The 24,303-nt window shown below is 42.8% G+C and overlaps 1 protein-coding gene across 1 annotated transcript in view; it reads right to left on the bottom strand.

The window, feature by feature from the left end:
* nrg3a (neuregulin 3a) overlaps window positions 1–24,303 on the bottom strand; it is a gene marked incomplete at both ends in the record, with an annotated part of 391,384 nt that overhangs the window by 68,284 nt on the left and 298,797 nt on the right. Inside the window, one exon of the mRNA XM_083988298.1 lies at window positions 3,865–3,938. Within this exon, the coding sequence (XP_083844424.1) occupies window positions 3,865–3,938 (74 nt within the window). The remainder of the gene's footprint in view (window positions 1–3,864; window positions 3,939–24,303) is intronic.

Raw genomic sequence — 24,303 nt, 5'->3', positions numbered from 1 at the left:
ACGAAGGGGGTTGGGTTGGGAGGAGGGGGATGAGGTCTGACGCCCCGGACGAGATGCGTGTTGAGGGAAGGATGGCACGGAGGAGGTTAGAGAGACACAGATGAGGGGGCGAGAGGAGGGGAAATTGGTAACAAAAGGAGCGGGAGTGTCAACACTGAGGCAAGCTGGAACACGAGACACAAAGGTAACCCGGGAAATTAGGATCTGATGAGCTGCGAGCAAAGGAGTCGGGGAAAGTGATGCAATGACAAGATTTATCTGCAGGGGTGAGGAAAGAAAGAAGAGGGAGAGCACAGCAGTCTGCCGCTCTTCTTCTTCTTCTCCAACTTTGCACTTACCAACTTTTTGAAGCAGGAAGTCGAATAAAATGTGAGGAGAAAAAAAAAGGAAGAAAAGAAGGTGGTGTTACTGGAAAATAAAAGGAATCCATAGGTTATATGACATGTTTTTTTATTTTGTGTGTGTGTGAAACAGAGAAACAGTGAACAGGGACTTGTCGGGAGAGCAGGACTGAAGCCGCCGCGCCGAGACGGATGACCTGAAAGTAGACCGATCGATTCTTACGATTAGAAAATGAATGGAGGATGGAGAAGGTGGAGGAAAGTTGTAAAGAATAGATGAGTGAGATCAGAAATGAGAGAAGGAAAGTGATGCAAACAGAATGGATGTCTGGTTCAACTGGGATGCCAAACAGTGAAAACACATTAGTTTCTGTTTCTTTTTTTCTTCCCGGTCCCCCCATTGCTCAGTAATGACTCGGAAAAACTCCCAAACAATTTATATGGAAATCCACCTGAAAGAGTCCCGACGATTAACAGACTAATAATCGGTAAGTGACTTAGGCAGGAAAACCAATTTGAGGATCTGGTTCAGATTTGGTTCTTTGGTTTGGTGGAGAACAACTTTGCCTCTTGATGCTGAAACTCAATCCTCCTCCTCCTCCTCCTCCCCTGGAGTTTTTCTGGAGCGTTATTGAGACTGTGAGTGAGTCCACAGTACAAACAGATGCCTGCGCTTGTTGTTTGGGAGACGCAGAGAGAAAGTCGGAGCACGCAGCTATTTCCAAGCATCTGCAGATAGATACACAAACAAACCCCCATCCTCCTGAAATGATGCTGCTGTTGGAAACTGTTGGAAACTGCACCTAAACATGTATTATGCAGAGCGCAGTGACACTTTATTTTGACAGTTCACTAGTTTACTAGAATATTTTCTGACTCAAGAAAGTTGTGCAAAATTTGTACAAATACAGTTCACTTCCTGAGGATTGTTCCGTTCGATTTGTTTTATCAATAGAAATTTAATAATGTATTTACAGTACTGAATGTTTGTCTATAAACTAGTCTTGTCCATAAGAGACTCTGAAGAAGATGTACTGACCATATCAAGTATGCGGTGGTTGACAAAAAAGTCCAGAACCAATTTGACAGAAATAGAAATAGCCATTTTAGTTACATCATTGCATATACTAATGGTTCTTAAGGCAAATACACTATTTCAATGCTGTAGCCTACACCATCTTCCTGTGTGATATTTCACAATAAAAGCCCAATTTAGAAATGAATGGAGACTGTCCAATGGGGGTTCATAATTTGAAAAGAAGACAGGAAGTGATGAATTTGAAGTAACAGCCAAAAGGCCAACAAATGTGGCTTTTTTATCAAGATAAGACCAATTTCCCATTAAAACATATGGGATTGGGAAGAAGTGCCAATTAGCATACCTTCTGTAGCCAATAGTGATGGCTCTTGTTAAATGATAAATGTTTGTAAAGGTCCATAAATAAAATGTTTGTTTTTTTTTCTAAATCATTCAAGCACTCCTTACAATTACACCAAGAACCAGGGGTTCAAGTGCCCGTGAGAAAGACTACCATACATAGTATGGACATAGTCCCACATGTATAGCAATAGATTTCCATGTCTTCTTTGATTATAGATCGGCTCTAGCTTCTATATCAATACTGTGAGAGTATCAAAGCCTCAGTTCACAGAGAAACGCACACAGCTTCTGTTTTCAGAAACTGAACCGAGTCGTCGGGACGTCTCCTGAGAGACGGAGATGTAAAACTACACTGAGATGGATTTCGGCTCTTAAAATCACACACACATCTTCTCATGGATCTCGACTTCAAATGAAACACCAGAAAATTGTCAAATACGGGACCTTTAATGTGCGCTCTTGTATTGACATTGAAGGACGCTGAGCATGAATGTGATTGGAGCCCACTTTAGATGCAGCTTTGTGACTTTTATAGACAAAGAAAAATCAAACATAAAAATCTGCTTCGGGGCGCCTGAAGCCCCTGGAGGCCCCTGAGCCCCCACCCTCAGCAAGGCCCAGGGATAATAACAAGGAAGCTGCTGGGAGCACACTTTCTATTATACTTCTTCCCTCTGATCAGCAGATACAGTAGCAACACAACCAACCACTGTTTCCATGTGACATTTGACAAATTGTTTCTGGGATGGGGACGGTAACGGTTCTTAGCTGCCAATACGTTCAGGTCAGTAGGTTCGGTGTACAAACAAAGCGATGGGTGTCACTTGAATGAACACCAATGTTGTTCTAACAAGGACAATTACCCTAATACTTGCTTGGAATTAAAAACCTCATTATGGGAGACTTAATTAATTATCTGGAAAGTAAAAGGATATTAAGAAAGAGCAAGTGATAACAGTACACATTCAATCTACACGTCTCATTTATGGTGCATTCTCCCCCCTAAAATCTAACTGAAAAATTTGCATTTGCATGATGAGAAATTTTATCTTATTCTTTTTTTAATCACAGTGAAAATTTGCAAACACTGGCTAAACACAAAGGAAAAATCCCCGTCCTTCTACTTTAAACAGTGTTTAAATGTGACTGTGTGCAGCTGGCTAGCAGAGAAGTCACTGATAAGCTAATGCACTGCCTCTGTGTTGGTGCTCCAGTGACAAGGCTGCATGTTTTGCAATGAGGTTGAAAGGGATGAGGAAATTAATATGCCACAGATAGCGAGCGCTGAGGACAGAAGTTGTGTTCTTCCCTCAGCTGGACGACATTATGGGATGGCAGAATGGATGTTAGTCTGCGTATAGGAGACAGCGGCGAATGCAATTTGAGCTCCTATAATGAGTTTATGTAAAGAAAGAGCGAAGCCTTCGAAGGTTTGCAATGTTTCCACTTGTGTAAAGCAAAAATAAATTCAATCCAATCTTAGAATTTGCAAAAAAGGAAAGGTGTTGTTTTTTCTGCCCCGTGGCGGTTGTGTGTCGCTGTGTGTATCAGTGCAGCGGTGGGTTTTTCCATTTTTTGGCCCACGCAGCCCCGCTGGTTTTCTAATCAGGGCCTGATGCTCACCTGTGACGCTAGGTGAATGCAATTATTGTAACTACAATCATCCAGCTGTTAAGATCAAAAACCAGCGGCTGAGGACCCTGCATTAAAAACCCACTGACACTGTACTACGGACATCCAGCTTTTTTTTTTTTTTAATAGAATTTAATGTCCACTACGACGAGGAGAAGACTGACGACACTTATCTGCATATTTCAAGGGTGTAAGTTCAAATTGTAGCTATGGATTTCACACAGAGCAGATTTCAATTTTATACGAGCGTGGCTGAGTGCTCCCGTAATAGTCACCGAGGTAATATTATCATACATTAGTCAGTCTATAATGTTTGCATGGCAAAGCAGAGGAACTGGTAGCGAGAACACACAAAGCAGTTGTCAGAGTGTAAGCTTATGAACACCTGCGTTACTCCGGTGTTTTATTATCACAGCTCTGAAGATACAAAATGTTCCTCCTTGTTTGCTTTCATTCACCTGATGCACATTTGTACCACACTTGTATTTGATACAAAGAAGTTGAACTCACTTGGGTCAGACAGGATGGAGTCTGTCTTGGGCAGAAACTGGTCACAGCGGATCCCCTGGTAGCCTTCTCGACACCTGGTGCAGGAAAACAAAACAAAGGGAAAAAGGAACGATCAGTCAGCGAGCGAGTCAGGTCGAACAAATGCCACTACAACAGATGCCGCGCTATAAAAACCGGCTCCTCGTTGCTTCGAGACAAATGTAGGTAAGGCTCAGTCCTCGCAGGAGCACGCTGAGTTGACAGAAAGTGCAGAGTAAGGCGTGCTGACAGGAAGGAACTAATAGTGAGGAGATCTGTCTGAGACCTCCAACCACGAGCTGCAGCTCCCAGTGACACCCACTGAAGATGAATGACGATACAGTCCCATGTTTTCTACATAGATACCTCTAAAAACTTTCAAGAAATAGAGACTGTTACATGTGATTGGCGCATTAGTGAGAGTGCCATTCAGGCAATGATCATTAAGCAGCTAATGAATTCTGAAATGTGCCTCGGCTGCTGCTCTTCAGAAGTGTCCCAGGAAAAAAAAACTATATGCAAAAGATGCGTTTTTAATTAGCTTCAGAGCCATAAATATACCCTTATCAACATATGGAAGTGCAACTGTGCTCTACGGTGCACAGATACACACACACAGTTAGCATAGAGGCTAAAATGCCAGGCTGCAGTGCCGCTGTCTAATTGGGCGCCTCAGATGGTTTGGTTATCTATCTGTGCCTCTGGCCATTTGTACCTTCGCCCCGCTGTTCTGTTTTTCTCTCCGACACCTCTTGAGGAAAATGCAAAGTCTTATCCATGCAAATAAAAGATTAAAAAAAAAAAAAACTCCAGCTGCAGGAATAACACACGCTAGCTCTCTAAATCTGACCCTGCTATATCAACTCAATCTATCATTCAGTCACCTTCTCAACTATTCTGTTTCAATGAGTCTCAATTTTCTCTTCTATCCAACCTGCATCCCAATTCCTCCCCTGTTTACCCCCGTGGCTTTGTTTCATGGACATTCCTGGAATTAATCTGTATCTACTCTGACAAGCCGACAGCGGAGCAAATATACATATCCCACTGGCTCCTGCTTTTGGAAACCCCCGACTGAGAAACATCTTTGTCCAGCCAGACGAAAAATCAAGTTTGAAAGAGAATGCGGCGCGACATATCAAAGAGTTTTTCGCTCCGCGCGGAATGATAATGGCTGCTCTCCTGTTTGTCTTTCATCTACAGTGAGTGATTTTCAATTATTAAATGACCTGCAGTGGGCGGGGATAGGTGCACTCGACTGTGCAGCGGCGGCGTGCACGGAGAGCGTCTTCACCGTTGATGGGGGGAGAGGTGTTGAGGTGGTAAAAAAATGGCGGAGCGTACGGCGAAAGGACGAGAGAGCGTGACATTGATGCTGCTTTTTAAAAACAAAACAAAAATAATAAGCAATATTGTGTGGTTATCACCAGCCTTTATTCTCTGACTTGCAAATCAATCACAATGAGGTGGATTTATCGGTTTATCGCCCCGTGCCGCCCGGTTGGGCCTCGCCACACAGCTGGTCGAAGCTGCTCGGCGAGGACGGTGGCCCCGGGGCAGCCTGTGTCTACTAATGAGTGCTTTTTTCATCAGACTGTAACAGTTCGTTAGAGTCGGCCATCAGCTCCTCAGTGACCGAGCTCCAGCTTTTCATATTTGGTTGTGTGTCGGAGAACAGTAGAAGTGGGAAAGTGAAAGTTTGTGCGGTTTAATGTTTTTTGTTTTCTATTAAAAAGCTGCTGTTGGAAAAATTCTTGATTTAGGCTACTTATAAAGCTTAGCGAAGGTTCAGCCAGGGAGACTACGTATCTCCTGGAACATGCTTACTGAGTCACCAACCAGTTTTCCCGCTATCCTTTCGCTCCACCTCTTTTCACTGTCTTGTTTTTTATCCAATCGCAATCTGCCACCTTCTCTCTTTCACCAATCAGTCGTGAGCTGCCAAATGTAAAAGCGCTAACTCTCTCTGCCGTCGTCCAGCCGTCATTTCAGCCTGAGGAATTTCACGGCCCTTCACCACCTTCACAATCAAGACACAGACCATCTTCATCTGAACCAATATGACCAGAGGCATCACACTCCCTCCCACCACCCGTGTCTGGGCCCGGGGATGGACTTCTTTAGATGCAAGCTTCACATCCATTGATCAGTTCACTAAGCCGATCTACATCCTGTGGAGTCTAAGCGCCAAAGTTTATCTTGTGCATAACAAATGCCATCTCTTTTCACAACCTTATCAGTCTGAACTGATTGAACTGCAATTTCCCTATACTCCTTATTGCCATGGTTACCAATCAGTGATGATACAGTAGTTTAAGTTGGGAGGTGTCTGAGATATAACCGGCAGCCTATAGTTATTATACAGCAGTGAATAAGACCACATGCATATTAACGATCTTCAGGTTCATCGGGTCCGCTGTTTATTTTTACAACAAATGGTGAAGTGACATCAGTTCATCATCACTTGCTCCTTGGAAGCTCAAATCCATCTGTTTCATTGTATTCCTGAGAAAACAACTCGCATCTCTGCCAAGGATGGTAAACACCGGTTGCTACGGTAACCTAGGGATATATGTTTTTTTATCTGTAAAGCGAGCAACTCTCCTTGTATATACGTACAGTATATATTAGATCTTCTCCCACTCACATTCATCACAGCACATCACATCACTTCCGTGACAGATGGTCACGATATCAACCACGCTGTTTAAAGGAGGCCACAACAATCTCATCATTTGTCAAGGTGTCAGCGTGGCCGCCTCTCCTCCACCACCTCCTCCTCCTCCTTCTTGTTGTTCTCGGATCTTACAGTTCGCAACGCGTGATGCCAAATATGTGATGTGTGGGAGAGAGAGAGAACAAAACAAACACAAACAGACACAATTGTCAAATGACACAATTTTTAAAGTCACGGTTTCAATGGAGCGATGTTCAGACTCGGATGCTTCAGTTCGGGACTAAAGTCTTCAGATGTCCACGCTGACACTTGAAACACAGTCTGACTTCTTTCCTCTGTGCTTTTCTATGTCATTTAACATCTCTCTGTGCCACTGTGACTCAAACTGACCAGACTGTGACAGGAGGTAACCTTTGTCAAACCATGTGGAGGTGAGGAAGATAATTAAAAGAATAGAGGATTAACACGGTGACATTGAGCGCTCATTAAAAAAAAAAGGGCTGAGGAGGAACATATCGCAGTGATTAAACTGAACAGAGTGTGGTTAAAAGAAAAGAGAAGGGAGCACACGGTGGTGTAGATGGAGCCGTAGCCTCTCTGACCATGTAACATCCCTCTGCAGCGTGTCCTGCTCTGTGCTGCATGTGAAGTTATGGATCCTGCAAAATCTGCTTTCTCCCTCCCAGCAGAGATCAAGTCATGTCAGGATGAGGCTTCATAAAGCTGAGTAAAAATAAAAGGGTGCTGAAGAGTTGCATGGCTTCTAATTAGCACTGCAGTCTTTAATTAAAAGAAAACAGGATGAAAATGCATACGAGTGTGCGTGTGTGTGTGTGTGAGAGTGAGCATGCGCGTGTGTGTATGAATCTCTCACAAACATACAAAGCTGCACGAGCGGGATGGATTTATATATAAATATATATATTTATATATAAACGTGTTGCCTGGAGGATGATATCTCTCTGCAAAGTGGAAGCGTGAAAAACACTCTCGCCAGTGCACAAGCTGACATGAACATATGCGTGACAGAATGTATAGGGAAAGTGCAGATCCCATTGAAGCGTTTCAAAACTTCTCTACTGTATGTGGGAAAACATGCAGCTGCGGTTTTTTTTTTTTTTATTCCCTGTGATGTAAAACTGAACATTCCTGCTGAAGATCACGACAAATACAGAAGTGGAGCTTTGAAGAGATCAGACTTGAAACTGGAGCAGAAATTCACCATCAACTTCTCAGTGACAAGCAACTAGATAATTTATTTTGAATCAGCTTCACCCAGTTTCTGTTGACGCCTTCATGTCTCATCAAAAAAACAGAGTGCATCGCTGCATGTGTCTGCGGTGTCGGCATCATACTAATGAAGCTTTGCAGAACAACATCTACCTGTGCAGGCTAATGCTTCAACACCGATGATCTGTAACCTTTACCACTTCAGCCGTGGACACCTGACATCTTCCCTCAGCTCCAGTGTCTGTGCAAAACCTTACTCCATATGGACCGGTTCCCATGGTGATCCACTTTGCATCAACATCTACTCCTTTCCTTCCTAATAAATTCCTTGTTACTTCAAATTCTCCATCCTCTTATTAGTCTCTCCTAACCGTCTCCTCCCTACATTTGTGATCCACTCATCTGAGACTGAAAAAGGACCAAGACCAAATTAAAGGGACGATCAAGTAGAAATCATAAAGTGGTCTCTGTCCTCATACTGTCCTACTGAATTTTGTTCTGCATGTTCTGCTGTGCAGCTGCTGCTGTATTTCACAGGACTGGTCCAGTGCAGACAGAGTGAAAACTGGCAAATGGAGATACATGTCTGAAATGTTCTTTTCTGTAAACCCAATTGTTTCACTGCTCTTGCTGGGTCGGTGTGCGAGACAGAAAACATTCATCACGTCCACTGATTCCCTCCTCAGATACTAAAGATGTGATACAAATAAAATAATGAGGCAATTTGCAGTGTCAAACATCAGAAGAATTATTAGAGATCCGCACGGCCGCGTCTCTCTCCTTGGCAGGGTGGCCGCTTAGACCAATTTAATACAGTGCAGTCACACAGCAGCGCCAGGCTCAACGGTCTATTAAAAGAAAATATGGCACAGTGCGTTGGTCTGACTGTGACAGGTTGGCTCAATGATCTTCACATTTTCTCAGCATGGAGTTCGTTCTTTTTCGAGCAAAAGTGTCCAACACAGCTCCAGCAAACTGGCCGACAAATAACAGGAAATGGGGAGAAGCAGCGTTTCTGTACGACCTGGCAACACAGCCGCTCAGTTGAAAAAATATCACTAGTCCAAAAAAAAATCACCAAGACAACCAACATCACTTTAAATTAAAACGGTTCACACATCCGTCCAGTCATGATTTGGTGAAAAGCCCAAACCTTTTTACACAAAGCTGCCAATCAATCACTGCTCAACACCAATTAGCTCCCAAACCTATTATTATTATCATCATTATTAATATTAGTCTTTTATAATTATCTGAACATGTGGAAACTCAGTTAATTTCCCTTTTACAAGATGAAATAACCAACCAGATCTCCAATCTCAGACCAATTGATTTAAGTGGAAATTACTGTAGTACTTTCTCAACACTAGATGATCTGTGTTGCCATGGTTACAGTGATAATATATGTAATACCACATCTATAATCTTGTAAAAAACAATCATATTAAACATAAAAGCCACTCTCTTGTGTCATATTGTGGAGTTTTCTTGACCCGTCCATCCACATTATCGTCCTCCTGTCCTCTCTTTATGCTACCTACGCTTTGCTCCTTTCATAGATCCCTTTGAGCTGAGTGGACACGGGACAAGTCCTCAGGGGTTTTATACGTCTGGGAATAAACACTCACAGTAAAAAGACGCTGATTGAGACAATTAACCAACTAGAGACAGTTCACAAAGTTTTATTGATTCAACAAGGAACACGTTTCTTCTTTTAAACAGTTGCAAAGGAACTTTTGGACGTTATAATGAGAAACAAAAAAACGTGCGACAGATGAGGACAGGTGGAACAGATTTTCTTTCATTGTGTTATTTCTAATTAGGTTTTAAGATAGCGAAGATTTACCAGCTGTTACTGTTACCGTGGATACTCAATAAAGCCATATCGTTTGATGTATCAAATCCTAATGTAATCCCATATGTCTGCTCGGCTTTAATAGCAACTTGCCGCTCGGAGGTTTGTTTAATCAGACCTGCAGACAACCAAATACAATTGACAGCCCAGACTTCAAAGGAGGCCTGAGATGATTACTTTTCTACTTTAATGACATTACATATCGCTCAACCGTATGTGTTTCCATTCATTCCTCCTCTTTCTTGATGGGACAGAAAATTGAAATGAAAATCTAGCCTGGCTGTGTATCGAGGGAAGTCTTGTCTCTCATTTCTTCCAGACGGGGGTGATTGAAATGCATCTGGGGCGCCACGTCTCAGCCGCACAGAGCCACAGCAGGGTGAGGAAACTGCCTGCATTGTATGTGTCGTGTTGTGTGCACGCGTACGGAGCTGCACATGTGTTCGTATGTTTGTGTTTCACACAGAAAGATTCTCATGGACGTGCATATTCCTGTGTGTGTGTGCCACTGAAGGAACTCTATCCAATGGTATTTGTAGCCAAACATCAATATAGCGAGAGTGAAAAACAAAATGCATGCAGAGGCCTCACTCTTTAAACTGTTGAAACATGTTTGTTGCTGCATGCTACCCCCTTTGTGAGCTGAAAGCAGAAAGACGAATAAGTAAGTTAACGTGTGAAGAAAGAGATGAGGGAATGTGTAGCATCAAAAGGTCTCCAGCCGGGCGCAGACCGCAGGATGCTGCATTCACGGTCAGAGCATTAACCTCCGCGGCCTGAGTGGGCTGCCCTGACAACACTACTTTATTGGTGCCGTGGATGGGAGTGATAAAACCAGGCAGATTACTCCTGCTCGTTGCATGTAACCAGTCGATTTAGATGTCTTATCCAAGGGTGAGTATTTGCTGGATTTAAGCAACAGCTAAAAAAAAAAAGAAAAAAGAAATCCCCACCTTGGGGAAATGAGCCCCAGCTTGGCAGCTCTCTCTCTCCTTCTGGTCATGATGTTTTTATCACGTAGCTTGTGACCTCAATTTCCCCGTTCTTCCCTCTGTTCCTCTAAACACCAAACCTCCTCTCCCCCCTTTGCACCTTCTGGGAGAATAAGGAATTAAACAAGCATTTGTAGAGGCCAGAGGAAAGTGTAGTGAGTGTGTGAGTATACGTTTCTCAATGTATTGAGTGTTTTCCTGGGCATCACTTGGATTCTGACTCAATTTTGCTGATCTTTGAACAAAAAAAATGACACATGATAACATAATATAATAATTATTATGTGCAAACCGACAAAAAAAAGGTCATTTCATTTTAAATGTGGTGAATATTGGAGATGCCTAATAAACAGGAAGAACATCTAATTGTGGTCTAATCCAATTCCAGTTTAATTTCTTTTGCAAATGGCCACCATGGAGTTATAATCACTAAAGTAGCTTCTGGAGAAAGCCTGAAATTTTCAAGGGGAAGAGGAACGTATTCATTTAGTCAGCAGTTTAAAAGTTACAAGTCTAACTGGATCTGAGGGCGCTGTGAAGCTCGCTGGGATTTGGCACACATGCCCCATTTGGAATAGAAATGTGAGAAGGGAGAAAAACTTCAACCGACCTGAGTCTTAAAGGTTACATCACAACCTGAGTGGAGTCGGGTTAAAACTGAGGCTCAGAATCTAAATCCTCCCCTAAAAAAAAGGCAAATGAAGAGTCTAGAAATCAAGTGAGTGAGAAAACCGACCGTCCTGCCACCGCTGTGTCTCCGAGCGGCGGCCGGGTCATCTCCAACACACCCTGCTCTTTTCTCTCTGGATGTTTCCACTTGTCAAGTGCAACCGACTGCTGAGCTTCTCCCGTGTTTAAATAAAAGATGCCTCCTACTGAATGTTGCAGTACATGCCACGGTGTTTGAATATGTGCCCCCCTTTTTCCTCCAGCAGCTCGCCATGAGCCCTGTGAAACCTCACCACCACCGCCGTCTCTCTCAAAAAGCCTTTCAGCAGAGGCAGGAAGTCGCTCAATAATTCACAGCCCCACCTGGCCGCTGGTCCCAGAATTAAAACAAAAAATACAGCTCTCCATATTCTATTCTTCTTTAACTACTCACCTTTTGCCCTAGCATCTGTCCTCTTTTCTTCTAACTCTTGTTTACATTCCCCGAATGTATGTAAACCAAAGGTAAAGCTGAGAAAGAATGAAAGGAGGATGATGTTTGGCACCACAGGCTGTATGCAGGAAAAAACTGTCTATCACCCAAATTCTTGTTTTACATCTGACAAGCCAGAAAAGAAAGTGAAAACTGGATTTGTCCAAGAAATCCCTCTTGGGAACAGAACGAGTGCTACATTAGCTCATCCAGGATCTCTGAAATAGTCAGTACAGCTCCAGACGGAAGAAAAGAAGAGACACATGAAAGACAACAAACAAGAGCAGCAGACTCCTCGCCAGAAAGTGACAGCAACAGTCGTTTTGTAAAACAACCGAGGAGCTGGAAGCAATCCTTTAGTGAATAACGCCAGACAACAGAAAGTGTTGTCACTGTTGTTGAAAATATATAAGTGGACTGTCATTAAAAAAAAAAAAAAAAAACTTGTTTAAAGCAATACGCTGTGATAGCAAAGAGCTGCAGTTCGTGTCCTATCGCCTTTCAACACCAGTCTTGGTTTGTCTTCAGGTGATGTTTCTTGACCTTGAAGGAACACTTCATGTAAAACCTACTCAATGCTTTGAGTGTCAAGTATCAGGAAGCTTCTTAAAGCTTCACCAAGGACAAATTATGGGATCAGGCAGTTAAACATGTGTCTGATGTGCTCTCCACCTTAAAAATCGAACTATGTGTCAACAATAATGGGCCAAATCAGGGCCACATCCTTGACGCTGCATTTATTAAAGACCAGCAGCGTGATAGTAGCTCTCTCATTTCAAAAGCTCCTTCAAATGCTGCTGTTTTCTCCTCGGCAACAAAAGGTCCAACAGGTGGATCTTCAAGATTTTTTGAAAACAAGTCACATGTTAACACAGTCCCTCTGTGACAGGAGTGTCAGTCTGTGATGTAATGGTAAAGGCAGTCCTAGCCTGGTCAGATGCGTACATGAACTGATGAAGCCTCTTGGATGAGATGGATGAGAGGTGAAACGTCTTCCTAGACAAATAACCAAGTCCATGTTGCATTCGATTTAAATTTCCTTGAGAATGGTAAAGGCAGGCTCTCCCTAACCAAAACTTCCTTGTAGGCCATGATTACCTAATCTCATTTGGCTTTTCGTTGCCAGTGGGGGCCACAAAGGTCACACCTTTATACATCACATCATCAGACAGATGCAGAGAGGCTGCAAGAACTTGCGCTCTCTCTTATTTTCTGGTCGTTAAAACTGAAGATGACTTCAGCAGCAGTCTCTTCCTTTCCAGTATCACACATGTAGCAAAGGCCAAACACTGCAAGCCTTAAAATTTAGGGTGGAAACAAAGCCAAATAGAGCTACCTGACTGAAACCACCTCAATTTTGAGTGTTGCTTAAACCATAATCTTTTCCTAACCGACCGTTGCCGAACCTTGAGAAACAAAAGGAAGAGGAGGAAGGTTTCCAGATTTAAAGGTCAGGCAGTGATTGTAGATCCTCTTGTTTACTCCATAAAGTTGCCTCTGTGCACACAGCTCTTCCCTCCAGTTCAGTAGAAGTCACCTATAAGCACCTCTTATGCTGTAGGAGACTATCATGTCACACTCTATAAATACACCCCTGTGACTGTGATCTTGATAGCGGCTGGAAATATCATTAACAGTGAGATAACACTTCATATCTAAATGCTTATCTCTTTTTTTTTTATTCTACCCTCTCTCTCTCCAGTCCTCTCCCTGTCTTTGGCTTCCTCTCTGTATGCATATTAACACTTTATTACTTATCTCTCTGCTTAATACTTCCCTCCCCCAAGTCACTTTGATTAGATACTTTGTTCGTTCTATCGACAGTGGGATTCAGGGAGTATCTGCTCGTTGCATCTGAATGTTAAAGGGAGTACCGAGGTACTTAGATCGATTAAATTAGCCGTTATCTCTGCCAGTGACAAGCTGCAGCTGCCTTTTTTTTGCCTCCCTCCACTGAACAACAGCAACCTGTACTATACAGCAGGTATATACTGTATGTATGTATATATACGTTCATATGACACAACATCCAGGGGAGGTTAATTGGAGGCTTTTCAATGTTTATTCTAAAGTGAAAATGTTTATTACTGCAAATTGAGAAGTGCCTCCTTCTTCTGAGAAAATGGAGGTCACACAATAAACCAAGGACTTTTACCGTCCAATGGTGATTACAGTAAATAATATAAGTAAGGTAATATTTATTCAATCATACACAGCAATATGCTTCCATCCAACTTTGCTTCCATCCATCCATCCATCCATCCATCCATCCATCCATCCATCCATCCATCCATCCATCCATCCATCCATCCATCCATCCATCCATCCATCCATGTAAAGCAAAGAAGTCTCTCCATCAAACAATGGTTTCCAGCTCTTCTTGAGACGGCCTCCATTGGAAGTCCTTCACCTGGTCAGAACTCCTCACCTCATCTCTAAGGTTGAGCCCATAGGAAACTAATTTCAGCCGATTGTCTGGTTACAACACCTGCTTCACTGATGACCCTAAACTGATCCATCTGTCCATCTCCTGCTCCAAAGAAATATATATATTTTTTCCCACTTTTGCCTTCAAGGACCTCCATCGACCTCCATTATGCCCTGACCTCAACACCTCTGGGACAAAGTGGAAGACTGTTCACAACCCCGATGTAATGACCAAACATCAATGTTTGACTTCACTGTTGCTTTTATGGTAGAAGAAAGAGAAATAAAGATTGAGAATCTTCTCTGAAAGTCTTGAAACCAGAGGAGAGGAGGTCGTTACAGCAGCGTTTGGACTAATAAGCTCATCAATCAGATTTAGGTGTTATGTCCTTGTCTTGAAAGACTTTACTCTTGAGTGTGTAAGGTTGGGAAAAAAAACTAGTTATAATCATCAATCCCAGAAATACAGTATGTTCACTGTGACTTTGCCACAAACTACAGTGAGGAGAGAAGAGGAGGATAATTTGCAGTAATGAGCGTTTCCACCCTCAGTGTTCCTTGTTTTCTGCCGGAGATGCTGCAATGCCCTTTGGCGGTTGAAACAAAAGGAACCATGGACTTGTTTAAATGAGGTACCACAGGGGTGGCAGCTTTATCGCTTCCTAATTTCAGAGAGTATACCAAAACATCCAAATGCCAGAGGAAGATTTATGCAGGAGAGTCTTGTTGAGGAACAATACTCTCATGAAAGCTTTGACCTTTGGACAAAAATTAAGCGGCAGAAAAGTCCGTCAGGGTAATCTGATAATTAAAGTTGCCCCCTTTTGGCTTCTGTTTTCATATGATTTTTGCGTCCCCCTCGGATACATTTCCTCACTGTGAAAGTGTCACTTGCATGCTTCTGATCCCGTTAGAGGGCACGGCTAAGAAGGCATTTGGCTGGATAATACTTCACAAAGGAATTTTTAAGTTATAACCTTCTGGAAACTGGCAGACACTTCATCTCCCAAAACGTTGATGCTGGGATTTAAAATTCTTATGCATGTAAAATGTAATTTCACCGCTCCGACAATGTACGCCATTGCCCCATAGGAAGCATTACAGCAATGCGACTGGGAGCAGATGCAAAGACAGTTGATGTACGATTAGAAATAAATCCACCGGAAAATCTGAAAATGTGTGTGTATGAAGGTGTCTGCTGAACAAATACAAGTCCACTGATAAGAGGTAATTTCACATTACCTCGGTTGGCATTCACAGGGATATTTCTGTTATTTCATACTTATTTTTGATAATGAACCACTTTCCATTTGTAGCTTTTGCTCATGTTTTCTAATTTCACTCTCAACCAACGGTAAAATTACATGAATGGATTTTATTGTTCTGCAGCTCATAAACACAAACTCTCAGGACTTCAGTTTGCAAATCAGACTAAAGTCGAACAAGCCACAGGATCCATTTTGTCATTATTTCTGACCCGGAGAACTCGAGTGAATGACCGGTTGAACTCAAAACTTCATAACTAGGAGGAAGCTGCCTACACACAGAGCACTTGAAAGCACCACAAGCCAATTATTACTATTATTTATTTATTCTTTTACAGAAAGAGAGAAAAGTGGTTCATGTGGAACTTAGAGAATTGTAAAGCTAATTCTGGCCTGACAAACAGATGCCATTATGTTTTTCCAAACAAACAATGTTTCCTCTCAAATGAGTGAAAGTTTAAATTAGGAAATGTCTTTGAATGCACCATCAAAAATGTTCCTAAAATCAAACTGCACTCGGGAAAATATCAGGTCATCTTTGCACTGAAGTTATAATTTGTCTTTTGCAAAAAGCTCAGTGCTTGAATATATATATATTTTTTTCTGTTGGTTTGTGTTTCTGTTTCTTTAAATTGCAATCAAACCTTTCCGGTCCAGGCATAAAGCACCATTAGGATCATTGTGATGCATGCAATCAATCATTAAAATATTTTCTGTATTTTATCCATATAATGTGCCTATATCAAGCCCCATTACCTCCAGGTACTATGGAGGAATTCCACTTTAATCAAAACACAACCTGAGGCCACAGCAGAGGAATATATTACAGTGGCTTCACCAGTTTCCAGAGGATTATTACCCCACGGTGACGATTAAGGACTTTGACGTACACACTTCCCTCAGCCTGAGAGAGAGATAGATGTCAAAGTTGTGAAAAAAACAAACAATTATTTTCCAAACAAAAGTCCGTCCAGTTCCCGAGCCATCGCATTACACTGGTCATTATTTCTGCTGCTGGATTGGGTTCTGCTCTGCAGGCAGACTAAATATCGAAAGCTCTGTCTTCATTACCCAAACAACAACAACATAAAAAAAGAGTTAGATGCAAATCTGCACAAAGCAAAAGCTGATAAGGAGCTGATGCAAAGCAGGCTCCGATTTGAAGTCACTATGATGATATCAAGCTGAAGAACAGATACCGTGGCAGCTGGGGTATCAGATAACAGATGATCACTGAAGGAGACTTGGCAGGTGTGAATTCATTCACACCTAAAGTGATGACCTTTGGTGTTCTCTGATGTTGCCCCCCGAGTGAACCCTCAAACAAAGCCGGATTGCTTTCATGGACACGCACGTCTGGAATAAAACTTGCTAAGAACATCGGCGGGAAGAAGAAATGAAAGGTGTTTAACACAGATTGTCCGAATCTGGGTGGGAACCTTTGTCTGAAAGGTTGACGACACGAGCGCTGTGGAAAACCTGCTGTAAAATATTCAATACCGGACAGAACTGAGCATTCGACACCTTGACCTGAAGTGGTGAAACTGCTGCAGGGAGCGAAACAAACAGAAAGCCATGAATGAATGAGTGAAAAACAGCAGACCTCTACACATCACTGCCGCCATGCAGTGGCCGGTGGTGTCTGGTGTGCACCGGCAGGACATCACCATCCTTCACAAGTGTGATCAGACTGAACTGCTGGTAATTACTGCTACTGTGTTTTATGTCTCCTTCAAAGAGGAAGTTCACTTTAAGGAGCTTTGAGGCCAAAACTTAGGGTGAATTCAGACCTGGCTGGTTCGGAGCAGTTGTTCTGAACGGGGAGCGTTTCACCCCAAAGATCGGTTTGTTTGGTTCAGATGTTTGGTTCAGATATCCGAGCTGGTCTCATCTCGGATCGCTTCAATTCGAACCCTAGAGTGGTTAGTTTGCAGTGAGAACGTAATTGCCGGCTGGGTCGGGTTTAAATTTTCAGGCCCCTAGGGACCTCTATTCCATGTTTTTTGTTTTCCCCAGGTAACCTCCTCCTCCTTCCGGGAAGGATTTCTGACCAATGAGAGAACAGTTGGTTTGCACATGGCATTTGTTTACAATTTAGGATCACTTGGGACTGTTACCATGTGAACACAAACCAACCAAAAGAAAAATGCAAGAATTGTAGACCATCGTTTTAGCCCCTGAATCTGAACATAGCAAACGAGCCACATGTCTGAATACACCCTTAAAGGTAAGTAATATTAATATTCAAAAAGATTTCCTTTGTAGACAACACAAACAACATAATAATACATTCTAGGTAATTCAATTTAAAGTCAAAATCAAGTCAAATCATAGACTAGTTTAGTCTGAATCCAGGTAGCACACATCCAGGAGTACAAGATTTTTGGCCACAAATTATTGGACTTTGGCTGTATTAATCATCTTACTGTTCCCAGGAAAACAAGCAAAAAAAAATGCAAGAGGAGAAAATTAAAAACCTGAGGTCAGTCTGAGAGTTGATTGAGGTTGAGCATCAAGGAGCGGTCAGTGGAACAGGAAGACGACATATTTGCTAAACGTTGAAACTCCATTTATCCTCATCAATTTTAATCTCCAACAACAACAATATGTTAAACTTCACAAAGGCCTGCCGACAATAAAGACGACAGCAAGTGGAAGAAAATAGCTGCAACAACAAAAGCAAAAGTGAACCTCCCCCCAAAAATGTGTTGTCAACAGCATTCTTTAGAAGAGAAGGGGGGGAAAAAAGTGTGTGTGTGTGTGTTTGTGTGTGTGTGTGTGTAGGAGCTTTGTTATGAGGACAAGAAAGAAGCGAGAGGAAATAATTACTACATTACAGGAAAAGCCATTTACACAAGACTTCCGCTGTGCCCCAGGATGAGCAACATGTAGCGGCTTATGTGACCCAGAAAGACCTGGAAAAAAAACAAAAAAACAACATGTCCTGCCTGCAGAGGGATCAGAGCGAGGCTGGAGAAAGGCTGTTTTGTCCAATCTTGGCTCAGCGTTGGCAAAGAGTCGTCTTTTCTACATTTAGACCAACGTTTATGTGATGATTTGTTGATTAGACGACGGATGTGACGGTGTGTGGATCCTAACGAGTTATGTGACGCTGCAGGATAAGAGCCTCCAACCTCCCGTCGGGTGATTCATGCACGTGTGTAAATATCTGTGAGGAAATGCACAATTGTCATCTTTTATTTCGTGTTTGTGAAACATTCTTTGACATTTTATCGTGTGTATTTTTATAAATCTCATTTTTATAAGTTCATCATGAAGCCAGACATTTATCGCAGGATGTTTTTTTTCTTTTTTCTTTTTTTTGGAGCAGTTTTCTCACTGGTGCAGCTCAGTGAATCATGTCAGTTTGACAGGGTCATGTTTTACAATGGAGAGAGTGGAGCAAAGGGAGAGAGAGAGGGGGGATAGGGGGTGAGGCTGAGCAGATAGAGGGAGACAGTATGTGATATGAACTCATAAGAATGTGTTGCCTCCTATAATTGTAACCAGGGGTGTGAGAGAGAGAAGAGAACAGAGGTGACAGCTGTAGTATTAATTAGGCAGGTGAGATGAGTGGAACCGCAGCAACATTACATTGGCAATTAGAGTGCAGTCTATTTACCCAGCATGCCTCTGGCTCTGAGAGAGAGAGAGCCAGAGTTGAATGAGAGGGAGTGATGAGGTATAAAAGGATGAAAAAAAAAACGATTGAGAAAAGCAGGTGGGAGAGAGAGAGGGGGGGTTTAAAAGGGAGAGAGGGGATGTTACAGTATGTAGTTTTCGAGCCCTGAAAAGGATTCATCACTTAATCCCCACGGTGATAGTCAGCCTCCGTGATCTCCGCCGCCGTGCCAGCCAATCACAGAACAATGTGATGTGTTGATAAAACGCGGCCCGATGTGACACGTCTCATAGATACGTCTTTGCTTTGGCTGCATTCAAGTCGTCTCATACAGTCGGGTGATGGATGGCTTAAATTCTTATAGAGAAGAAACCAGCAGAAGCATTTGGATGCAACGCAGCGTCGCCTATTCTTACCCCCCCTCGTAAACCCCCCACCCTCTGGAGTCCGCAAACACACACACACAGTGTACGACTAAGACTAAGACGTACTGTACAGTAGGAGCCTGAGAGCTCCCTCATTCTCCAAGAAAAGAAGAAATGAGGACAAGAACACTCCAAAAAAGTAGGGCAGCCCCCCTTCAGCTGGTCCGACACAAACTGCATGAGAAAAGTGTGTGTACGCCCGGGCGTTCGGCATCAAATTCCAATGTATCGAGACATTATTTAAAAACAATCCTCGAATTTACATTTGGACAAAATGTCCAAGATTAACGTTCAAATCCATCAAACGTCTCGTTCCTCCCTCCTGGATTTTTAAGTCCCATCACTTTGTTTTTTTTTGTTTTTTTTAATTTTCCATTCTTCTCTGTTCTTTTTACTTTAGTTTTCTTTGTCATTTGTGTTCAAAACTTTGTGCCGTCCTCACAAAACCCCGCCATCCTGCCTCCACGCTACAAGCAGGCACAGCAACTGTAGTTAATGATAAAAATACAGTTGTACAAGCTAATGGAAGGTTACAACATCTCAATGTCAGTAACATGGTTATCAGCGACTGATTGCAATGTTACAAATACATCATGACACTAATGGATTCTGTGAAGGTAAAACCACTGGTAACACTTTAGAGCATTAAAGAGCTGGGAGGTATAAGGTGCATGCCTAAGGTTACCTGCAGAGGTAATTGCTCTACAAAGCCTTGAGTACACCGAGGAACAACGAGCTGTGGAGATGGAGATTGAGACACCACCAACACCAAGGCAGCAGAAAAAGACATCAACAGGGCTGTGGATCAGGAGAGGAGGAGCCCTACTGAAGATGTGAATGAAGCTGAGTGATAATGAAACACTCAGTGACCAGGTTACATCACCAATGATGCATTCAGGAGCACCGAAGAGATGATTTTGCAAACTCTAATTCTAACCATTAAAGACCTCATTCCTGCCTTAGTATTGTATTGTGTCAGAAAAATATTATCTGATTTTTTTTTTTTTTTTTTTTTTACATCAAAATCGATTTAGTTTTTCTTCCTGTAAAATAAATTCATACGTTGGATGACTCATCCTGCATTGCGACCTAATTTTGCATCCAATAAAAATCTATTTCTCAAATGTTGACAAACCTGCTCAAACTATGTCACCAGACAGATCCCTCCCTCCCAGTGCGGTTTTACTGGAAACATTGTGATCACATGGAGCTGGATGGGATGGGAGAGACGTTTCATGAGGTCTGTAACTAAGTGTTGGTTGAATATTTGTACAGATGTTGTTGTTGTCGGTATCAGTGAAATGCTGCAGATGCTGCAAACCCTCCAAATCCAGTGTAATCAGACCAGCTGGCATGTCTGAGGAGTGTGGACCTTTCCAGGTATTATCCCAGTCCTTTAGTGTTTCACTCGGAGCTCTGCATGTCAGAGCATTTACAGAGAGCAGGAACTCGGCCACAGCAGCAGCTGCTCCGGGGGGGAGAACTGAAAACTGTTGCTGGACATGGAATGAGCTTGTTTTTTTAGTTAGGCATTCAGATGCATTTTAGTCACTCTGTAAAATGGAGCTAAGCAAAAGTTCAGACAGGAAGACTATCTCTTTAAAGGGATAGTCCAACATTTTGGCAAATATGGGCTAATACCATAATCCCTATAGTTTTAGGAGTAGGTTCTTGGTTTCCCTCATCAAACTCATCAAATACACAATCCAACAACTCCAAAACGCTCTGGTGGACAAGTTGTGACCTGCACATTCACCACGCTATGAGATAATAACAGAACGTTACCAGACAGAGTTGTTTTAGAGGCAAATTCATGCAAAACCGCTGATGCACGTTCCTGTCGGGGGCAGTTTTTTGGCAAGAAGTCTCTGCATTTGCCTCGAAAACAACTCTGTTCCATGAAGAAAAGAAATCACATTAGAAACCGTAGCGTAGCTCTGAGCAGCTCGCGGCTCTTCTCCGCCATTCTAAAAATAGCTTGCACCGACAATTAATGTGCCAGTTTGCCAAAATGTTGAACTATCCCTCTAAGCACGCCTCCAAGCCTATTCCCAGTTTTCCCCCTACTGTATCCTCTCACTCCACCTAATTAATCCAATCACACTCTGCCATCATCTCTCTCTTCTACCAATCAGTCATTAGCTGGCAAATTTAAAAGTGCTCTCTTTCTCTGCAGTATATCTTCTTCTGATCCCTGATCAGTTCACTCAGCTGGTCTACTCCCCGGAGTCTAAGCTTCAAAGCCTATTTTTGTGCACAATAAATATAATTTCATCTTCATCTCCAACCTGTCTCTCTTTGTCGTAATTAGCCTGTCCTCCTGATTGAAATGTGATGCTGGGGTCTGAACAGGCTCTGGTCTCCCCAGGGGGGTGGGGTGGTGGGTGTATCACTGGTTTGGATGAACAGCAATGTGCCACTGGTGTGTGGTGGTGCTGCTGGTCAGACGGTACAGTGAGTGAGACAGAGAGGTGGAGGGAGCTGCTGGCCCCGATGACTTTGGCTCTGTCACACCAAGGTCTCCGCTCTAACTCCACTATAATGAGCCTGTCAGCTCGGTGTGAGCCATAGGAGACTGGCCGGCCCCTATCAACCTAGTTTCACAGCCAAGGATGAGTAGCTCTGTGTGTGTGTGTTTGTTTGTTTATGTGCGGTGGAATTACTCCACATCACATTTTTCTTCTTTGCATCACCACAAAACACCTGTTGTCGTCTTTACTGCTGCAGAGTTTGTAATTTAAAGCAGAAGTAAGCGATCCGGTGGTTTTGGCTAACTTCTTGTCAGCAGATGGAGTTAGCAGTCCCCGTCCTCGTCCCTACGTCACCACATGCACGCGCATCCCTTGGCTGCACACACAGAGAGGACCGCCCCTTTATGCCGTTCTCTCTCCTCATTGGATAAAGGTTGTAGGATACGAGGAAAGTTTTCTCCTCGGCTTACAGCAGAGCAGAGTGACTGACAGACCCGTGTTTCAGACCAAACACTCTATATAAGTGATTGCCGTCGGAAGATAGAACTATTTAAGACTTATATTAACACAAAAATTCCGCTTACTTCTGCTTTAACTTTTAAAACTACGTTTAGGGATCAAAAGGCCACAGACACATTTTCTACATCTGCAGCTTGTGTCTTGGCCATTTTCATTATAAGAAGTTCCAGCAAAAGGACATTTTCTATGAGGTTTCCTGTGTTGGTTTAATTGCACTGAAATGCTTTACATTTTATTATCTGTTTTCAATTATCTATTCATGCCGATGGAAATTCATCCCAGAATAAACACAAAAAAAATCTTTTCTGCAAACTCAATCACTTTGAGCTGCGATAATCAAAATAATAAAATAAAAGCGTAATCCTGCAGAGGGCTGTGGTCGTTGCAGATTGTGGAGTTCAAAACAAAAAATTTAAAAAGACAAAAACAACTCCAAACATTTGGTCTATGTGTGTGTGTGTGTGTGTGTGTTCTGTTTGCCTGTGCTCGTGCATGTGCGCAGGCGTATGTGTTTTGCTATAAAGCTTTCCTGATCCAGTGTTAACTGCTCTCATAAACAAGCACCTGCCAGATGTGAGCCTCTGCCCACTGAGGAGTGTAGCAGCGCCCGGCTGTGAGCGGAATCCATAACCAGACGCAGATCCTCTTGTTGCTGCATCCTCTTGTCTCAGGCAAGATAAGTCTGAAGACACACAACACAACTGACCCTCTGCTGGAGCTCAAACATGACTGTCCACAACAGAGATATAAAGACAGACAGATCTATAGGCAGGGCAGCGGGAGGTGGCAGAGCCTGTTCATATAGTAAAAGCCAGTCTACTGTACTGTACTCTCTCGAGTGCTGTTTGCAAAGTTTAAAAAAACTCCTCTCAAACAGTAAGACAGCCAGAGTGTGTGTTAGCCAGACATATTTCTGAACATCAAAAAGAAAAAAAAATCCACATCCTCTTTCCTGTAGAAAATTACAGGTGTTCACAGAAGTAAAAACGGACAGAGGTTCAATTTCCTGCTCTCTACATTTCTCGCATTTTCCCCAATTCAGGCTGCGTTGGTGTTCACGGCTGAGCTGCGCGGATTGCATCTTTGTTGGCAGTGATGGAGGTGGGCTGCGCTCGGAGACGTGGGAGGAGGAGTTGGACCAAAAACTCTGGATCACCCTGTGAATAAGAGCCGGGACGAATCAGTGCCAAGAGACAGATTCTCCCTGTTCCTGACTTGAAGTTTCTGACTCAGAGTGGCTCTGCTGCTTTTCTACACGCAACAGGAAACATGGCCACCTATAATACAATATGTCATCTTCTCCTCGCTTCCTTATTGATCTCAACAGCCTCATGTTTGATTGGAGGTTTCTCTAAAAAAATCTACAACATAGATTTTTTTAAATTCTTGGTATCGTTTCCTCTCCTCCTGAGCTGCTGTACATCAAGATGAAGCAGAACAAGTAACAAGTTTTTGTCGGTGTGGCTCTGTTGTGGGATGTGGAGGGTCAGAGAGATGAGGCCCTGAGGCAGGGAGAGCAGCAGCAGAGGCTGCCTCCCACTGGGAGCTGAACAGAGCAGACATCCGTGACAACAGTGACACTGAGTCAGTTAGAGCATGAAGAGGGAGAGCTGGGTGGAGGTGGAGGTGGAGGGAGAGAGAGAGAGATGCAACAGGACTTTTCTGTATGAGATTCATCAACTGGATGTAGAGTATGTATCATCTGTATCATTACAACCCAACCAACACACTTATTTGTTCAGTTAAATTTGATAAAAAACGTGTAAAGCTGCTCTGATAATAAGAACATACTGTATC

This window comes from Trachurus trachurus (assembly GCF_905171665.1).
Source record: "Trachurus trachurus genome assembly, chromosome: 15".
NCBI lineage: Eukaryota > Metazoa > Chordata > Actinopteri > Carangiformes > Carangidae > Trachurus > Trachurus trachurus.
Note: the sequence above shows the minus strand (reverse complement) of the source record. Positions and strands in the feature narration are given on the sequence as shown.